At 45.8% G+C, this 7,500-nt stretch overlaps 2 protein-coding genes across 2 annotated transcripts in view; one reads left to right on the forward strand and one right to left on the reverse strand.

Annotated features, from left to right (window-relative positions):
• The window catches only part of LOC138209984 (bcl-2/adenovirus E1B 19 kDa-interacting protein 2-like protein), an 8,707-nt gene extending 4,602 nt beyond the window's left edge, over positions 1-4,105 (reverse strand). The window contains exons 1-8 of the mRNA XM_069168848.1: positions 3,893-4,105; positions 2,037-2,090; positions 1,893-1,957; positions 1,002-1,097; positions 800-832; positions 678-728; positions 478-561; positions 49-207 (exon numbers count right to left, since the gene is read on the reverse strand). Of these exons, the coding sequence (XP_069024949.1) occupies positions 49-207; positions 478-561; positions 678-728; positions 800-832; positions 1,002-1,097; positions 1,893-1,957; positions 2,037-2,077 (529 nt within the window). The 5' untranslated portion in view covers positions 2,078-2,090; positions 3,893-4,105. The remainder of the gene's footprint in view (positions 1-48; positions 208-477; positions 562-677; positions 729-799; positions 833-1,001; positions 1,098-1,892; positions 1,958-2,036; positions 2,091-3,892) is intronic.
• A 942-nt stretch (positions 4,106-5,047) lies between these two features.
• On the forward strand, positions 5,048-7,034 carry psmb4 (proteasome 20S subunit beta 4). Its single transcript, XM_069168852.1, has 8 exons — positions 5,048-5,190; positions 5,596-5,722; positions 5,808-5,887; positions 5,987-6,133; positions 6,274-6,355; positions 6,453-6,569; positions 6,713-6,801; positions 6,936-7,034. Exons 1-8 carry the CDS (start codon positions 5,072-5,074, stop codon positions 6,946-6,948), a joined length of 774 nt encoding a protein of 257 aa, XP_069024953.1. The 5' UTR covers positions 5,048-5,071; the 3' UTR covers positions 6,949-7,034.
• Positions 7,035-7,500: the final 466 nt, after the last annotated feature.

Raw genomic sequence — 7,500 nt, forward strand, 5'->3', positions numbered from 1 at the left:
TTAGAAGTGATGACGGACACCTGAGCCGGTTGACCTCTGACCTCTCACCTTCCACGTCCAGGTCGTAGATGGGGAAGGGCAGCGATTCGCTGTCAGAGGGCGTCTCCATGGCGTCCAGGTCAAAGTCGAGCCCCGTGTCATTCTCGTCTTCAGGTGAAGGAGAGAGGAAGGCCGAGGGGAAGTCGTCCGAGGCCGACTCGCTGCGACCTGACGGAGAAACAACGACATCACGACAGTTCACATTCTGTCCGTCACCATCTTTGCTAGTTCGGAGCAGTTTGGAGCAGGAAGTGACCATATTTGGACGAGTTGGGGGAGGAGCCAGCGATCTGATTGGAAACCTGACGATACTACGTCCCGCCCACCGATAGCTGTAACCTGACTGCACCACAGACCTGTCAATCAAACAGACACGCCCCCAAAAACAGGTCTTCTTGAATCTTCTTATATTATATATTTATGTATTAATGACGTTACCTAATGACAGACTGAGAGCTGGAGCCACCAGAACTTTCTTCTTCGTTGGTCGTGGCAATGACAAAGCCAGACTGGTGGGAGGAGCTGCAGACAGGAAGTGAGGACACACGGCATCACAGGAAGTGTCTTTGGTATGATTTCATGTCATGGACAGAAACTTCAATCTAATAATGAACTTGAAATCAACAGGAAGTTGTTACCGGGTCTCTCGCTGGTCGGCGTTGATGATTTCTGCTCGGACTCGACGGCTCCTGACGGAGGAGAGGAAGACAGGAAGTGAGAGAGGAAACAAAGAAGGAAGAGGAGGAGGAGGAAGAGTTACCTGGCTGGCAAACAAACACCTGCTGGACGTCAGCTGCTGACAGACATAGAGAACATGATGAGAAAAAACATGTTAAATCTGAAGGAGAGATGAAGGTGGACGAGTCTTCCTCGTCTCCAGCAGACCCTGCGTTCTTCCTCCTCCTCCTCCTCTTCCTCATCTTAAAAACAGAACGGTCCGAGAGTGAATGACAGAAACTCACCTGAGGCTGAGACGCACCTCTCGTTCCTCTTACGTGCCGAGTCGGCACCTGCCGTTGTCACGACAACGCCTCCTCCTTCGCCTGTTTCCTCTTCCTCTGTGGAGAAACGTTTAGAAACGAGCTGCAGCTTCGAGTTTTAGTCCCTGAAGTCCGACTGAGATCGACGAGGTCGCTGTTGAAACCGAAATCAACTGTTTGACCAAAACGGTGAAACGTGATCAAATACACTGATGATGCTAGTTCAGAGCGGTTTGGAGCAGGAAGTGACCATATTTGGACGAGCTGGGGGAGGAGCCAGCGGTGGATCTGACCGATCTGATCGGAAACCTGACGATACTACGTCCCGCCCACCGATAGCTGTAACCTGACTGCACCACAGGCCTGTCAATCAAACAGACACGCCCCCAAAAACAGGTCTTCTTGAATCTTCTTTTCTAATGAATGAGGGATTATTTTCAGATGGACCTCCAGAAAACTAATAAGAAGGAGTGACTTTAGCTAACAACACCGAGATAACTGATGGACACATTTTATTCACTTTGGATTTGATGAGAGAAGTTGAATGGGAGTCTATGGAGCCGGAGGCTTTTTGGAGCCGACCTCTAGTGGCACTCGCTGGTATTGCAGCTGAAGACACTTCTGGATCAGAACCATTTTACAGACCTGAAGCTACGAACTCTTTTAGAAACAGTTTGAAGTTTTAACGTGATTTATTTGATGGTGTTTCTGTCTTTGGTATTTTCAAGTTAAATGTTGACGACTTTACGAATCAACAAACACGACTGATGTTTCATTTACTGAATTTCTCAGGAAAAAAATCACATCATCATCATTTATTTCGTATCGTCTTCTACTTCAGTAAATGAGTAAATGGAGGAATCGGTTCCGGACCTGTTGGACCGTCAGACGGCGTCGCGGCGCTGCTGGTTTCATCGTCTTCGTCTGGTGGAAACGAGCTGAACACACAAACAGAACGTTGTTTTAAGAACTGCAGAAACCGAGTCGAGGTCGGACCGGACGGACCGAAGGCTTCACCTGAACGTCTCTTCCTCTGGTTCCTCCACTGTGGACTCCATGTTCCTCCGACTGCTGAAGATAAAGAACATCATCAGAACTGTTGTTGTTGTTGTTTCTGAGGCGTCGTGTTTCACGGTTGTCCGTACGTTGCCATTCTCGCGAACGTGATATCTCAGGAACGCCACGAGGGAATACCTTCAGATTTGGCACTACCATTCACTTGGTACCAAGGATGTAGTGATTAGATCTTGGGGGTCAAAGGTTAAAGGTCAAGGTCACGGTGACCCCAATTCAATCCATTACATCGAACATGGTATCTAAAGAATGCCTGGATGGAATCTGTTCTGATGTGGCACGATCGTTCACTTGGACTCAACAATAAATTGATTGGCGTTTGGAGGTCAAAGGTCAGAGGTCAAGCTCACTGTGACATCACGTCTGTCTCCTCCGTCAGTCCCGTTCTCATGCAGTGCAAAACCTCAGCAACACCTCAAAAGACTTTCCTCATATTTGGCACAAACATTCACTTGGACTCAAGAATGGAGTTAATAGATTTTGAAGGTCAAAGGCCACTGTGATCCCAATTCGACACATGAATATGATATGTCAGAAATGCCTGGAGCGGCCTTCAGCCGATGAGGCCCAATCATTCACTTGGACTGAAGGGATGAAGTGAATGGATTTGTGTGATTAAAGGTCAGAGGTCAACATTAGTATGACCTCACGTCAGTCGGATCTGCCCGTTCCATTCGAATGTGATATCTCAGGAACGCCTCGAGGGAGTCTCTTTAAATTTGGCACAAACATTCACTCGAACTCAAGAGGAACTTGTTAGATTTGGGGATCAAAGATCAAAAATCAAACGTCAAGGTCAAGGTCACTATCACATCTCATTGAACCATTGTTGCAAGCACAATATCTGGGGTGCATCCAGAGGAAATGTCTTCAAATTTGGCACAAATGTTCACTTGGCCTCAAAAATGAAGTGATTCGATTTTGGTGGTTAAAGGTCAGAGGTCACTGTGACCTCACATCTTTACTATTCTCATGAACGTGATATCTCAGGAACGCCTCGAGTGACCTTCTTCAAGTTTGGCACAAATGTAACTTGGATTCACGGATGAGGCAAGTAGATTTTGATGATGAGAGGTCAGAGGTCAGAGGTCAAGGTCAATATGAACTCAAATCCGTCCCATCCATCAGTCCCATTCACAGAAACGCCTCGAGGGAATACCTTCAGATATGTACAACCATTCACTTGGTACCGAGGATGAACTGATTAGATTTTGGGGTCAAAGGTTAAAAGTTCAAGGTCACTTTGACTCTATTTCAACCCATTATCGTTGGATCTAAAGAACACCTGGATGGAATTTGTTTCTAATTTGTCACAAACATTCACTTGGACTCCACTTTTAGAATCGGCAGCTTCTTTGCAGAAACACGTACGAGTTTGAACAGATCGTAAACTACAACTCGAGTGGCTGCTAAATTTGTTTGTATCAAACCGACAACCAACGTTGATGCATCCGCACTGATTTACAGCCGTGGACCGAAGAGAAGCTACAACAAACGGTGTCACCTTTTTACCTGCCGGTAAAACTCACCTGGAGACGACATCACTGCTCTGGAAATCATCGTCAAATAGATAGAGATAGATTTGAGCAGCTTTCAGTAGCGCGTGTGCAGGTGGTGAGAAAACAAACTGAACATGTCAATGCGACACTCAAACATTTCAATCCTCTGGAACCACAAACAAAGTCTCATGTGACCGGCAGGAAACTTTATTGACACGTCTCTTTTCTGACAGACACATCACAGAATAAAAGTACAAAAACTGATCTGAAACGCAGCCTTTAAAAGAGTCAACGTTTTACCTCGGACGACTCAGCAGCACCTCTGCTCCCTCAGCGGGTCGACGGCCAGGTGAGGCGAGACAGGCGAGACAGGCGAGACAGGCGAGACAGTCGAGACTGGTTGAAGACAAACAGTCGAGATCACGGAGAGAACCTGACGCACACCTGGAGACTAACCTGATGACATCACATCCACTTTGTACCGGTGTATGAGCGGACTCTGACACCTCACCTGTCTGCCCCCCCACCTGTCTGTCTCTCTCTCTCTCTCTCTGTCTGTACTTTCAGCCAGGTGTGGTAGAGGACCTCGCCCGGTTACCATGGTAACTATGACTGTGGAAGCAGGTTCCAACATGCTGAGCGTGTGTGTGTGTGAGCTGATTGCACAACTGTTCTGTATTTGTTCTGTGACAGAGATTAAAGCTTTTATTTTTATTTTTGTATTACAAAAGCAGCAGCTGCTCTCTGACACCTGTGATGTCACATTTTGTAGCTGACACATCTTTAATAATAATAATAATAATAATAATAATATAATAATAATTCTAAGAGCTGCGTTCGTTCGAGGTCAGTTTTATTTTGTTAATGATCAACTTCTTGGTCGCATCTGATTGGTCCTCAGACCCCTTTGAGGGATTAATAAAGTATCTATCTATCTATCTATTATCTATCTATCTATCTATCTATCTATCTATCTATCTATCTATCTATCTATTATCTATCTATCTATCTATCTATCTATTATCTATCTATCTATCTATCTATCTATCTATTATCTATCTATCTATCTATCTATCTATTATCTATCTATTATCTATCTATCTATCTATCTATCTATTATCTATCTATTATCTATCTATCTATCTATCTATCTATCTATTATCTATCTATTATCTATCTATCTATCTATCTATCTATCTATTAATTTATTCACTTCACTTACTCACAGGTTATTTATTTATTGTTTTATTTATAGCCCCCCCCACATTAAACAGAAAGTGTACAATTCTAATAAACCTCCGATTTATGTATGTATCTTCATACTATCGGCTCTTTTTCTTTTTGTTGTTATATTTACATGCAGCCTGTAAAATATTTTCCCAACAGCAGGCGGCGGTAGCGTTCATCTCAGTGACGTCAACAAACCTGCCGGACAAGAAGGATGCCGTGTGTCGTCACTTCCTGGTAAATCATTCGAAGATGGAGTCGTGTGGTTTGAAGCTGAATTTCTGGGAGAACGGACCGATGCCGGGACAGTTCTACTCCTTCCCCGGCAGCAGCAGCAGCAGCGGCGGCGGCGGGCCGGTCAGACACACGCTGTGAGTGGTCCAGTCCGAGCCGAACCGGAGCTGTCAGAACCGCGTCTGTCTGTCGGTTTCGGTTGTAGCTCGGTGCTGTATCATCATGGAGGAGCTAACGATGCTAAGCTACCCGTCGGTTTACGTCTCCGGACAAGAGACGTAGAAACGTCCCGACGAAACCACCAGGAAACACATGATATTTAACTTTCAAAGTTCGGAAACGTCTCAGTTTGTTTCCGTTCCTGCTGTTTATTTTCTGACTTTAATGTAACTGTTAGCACAGCTAGCTGCGTTAGCTTTTATTATCGGAACAGAACAACTTCATTTCCGCTTCCAGGTTATTTAGAGATGTTGGAGGTAAGGTGGAGCCGCTGAGGTCCTTCAGTCTCATGTTATGTTGATATTTGCCCCCCCCCCCCCCAGTAACCCGATGGTCACCGGGACGTCGGTGCTCGGGGTGAAGTTCACCGGGGGAGTGGTGATCGCGGCGGACATGTTGGGCTCCTACGGATCTCTTGCTCGCTTCAGGAACATCTCCCGCCTCATGAAGGTGACGCCCCCTGCTGGCAGAACACGGCTGAGCGCGCGTGCGTATGAAGGAGGGAGCGCGTGTCTAACGTGGTTTTGTGCTGCAGGTGAACGACAACACCATCCTGGGAGCGTCGGGCGACTACGCCGACTACCAGCACCTCAAACACGTCATCGAGCAGATGGTGTAAGTGGACGCGCGATTCCTCCGTCGCGACGCTAACGATGTGTGACGTACGTTATACGATGTTAAAGCCGTGTAACGTACGACGTTAACGTCCTCCAGGATCGACGAGGAGTTGCTCGGCGACGGACACCGCTACAGCCCGAAGGCGGTCCACTCCTGGCTGACCCGCGTCATGTACAACCGCCGCAGCAAGATGAACCCGCTGTGGAACACCGTGGTCATCGGAGGCTTCGACAACGGGGAGAGGTGGGGCTCCTGTTGCCAGGGAAACACAACAACAACAATTCAAACACAAGAACCAAAAGAAATGAATGATTATTTCATGTTTATTTTTTGGGGACACCAGAAGCTGTCGTTGGGTTTCTACTTAAACAGGCTTTCTTTAGTTTCCTAGGTTACGTGGATAAGCTGGGCGTGGCTTACGAAGCTCCCACGGTGGCGACGGGCTTCGGAGCGTACCTGGCTCAGGTGAGTCGGAGTCTTTGGAGTTTTTAAAGCGGCACCTGGTCGGCTTTTATTTTGACAGGTAAAGCGACGGCGTGTGTTTTAAAACGTGTGCTTGCAGCCTCTGATGAGGGAAGTGTTGGAGAACAAGGTGGAGATCAGTAAGCAGGAGGCGCGGGACCTGGTGGAGCGCTGCCTCAAAGTGTTGTACTACAGAGACGCTCGCTCCTACAACAGGGTGAGTTAGGCTCCGCCCACCACGCCAGAACACCTGTCGGGTTTAACCGTTCTGGATTCCACCGACGAGGAACCGAACGCCAAACGGACGTCCTGAGATGGACATCCGTCATAAACCCGCTGCTTTTTACATTTTTATTTCAGCACGAGATCGCCATAGTAACGGAGGAGGGAGTGGAGATTATCGGCCCTCTGTCCTCGGAAACCAACTGGGACATCGCTCACATGGTCAGGTAGGGGTCGAAGGTCACGGAGTCATTGTCCGACGTAACGAGTCTCAGCTTCGTTTAAAACATTTTAGAAACGAGATAAATTTGATTCCAGATGAAGAATTGAACTCGTGTTTGTCGTCTTGTTTTCTCCGCAGCGGTTTCGAATGAGGACGAGCTGCACAACTACGTCTCCCAGTTTACTTCCTGTCTCATGTCACTTTTGTATAACGGAAAATAAATGCGTTAAATGAAAAGTGTTGTGATTATGTTTTTTATTGTGTCGATAAATTAAACGGTTAAAATGCTAATCAAACTGCAGTACATATTCGTGTTTGTTTACACTCAGAAATATTCAACGGTTTTACTTCAGTATCTTTTGCTTTATATCAAGTTTTTTTTCATACTTTCAGGCTGACTGTGTTATTGGACTTTAATTTGTTTCATTAACAAATGTTCTTTCTGTTTAGTTCTGTAGTTTATCATTTTTTTATTAGATTTTACCCCACATTAAAATAGATAATTTATCCTGGGTGATCTGACACGTGGACATTTTGACCAAAATAGTCCTGAAAATATTAACTCCAAAATGAATAATAACCGAAGATAATTTTTTTTCCCTCATTGATTTAACATTAACTTCTGAAACTGTGATGTCTCGTTAGGTGTATGTCCTCCCGTTTTTATCGTACACTGTACAACGTAGAAATATGTTTATTAAAT

The sequence above is a fragment of the Embiotoca jacksoni genome, unplaced genomic scaffold (genome assembly GCF_022577435.1).
Source record: "Embiotoca jacksoni isolate LCO1_2020_lvr unplaced genomic scaffold, fEmbJac1.0.p SCAF_41, whole genome shotgun sequence".
NCBI lineage: Eukaryota > Metazoa > Chordata > Actinopteri > Embiotocidae > Embiotoca > Embiotoca jacksoni.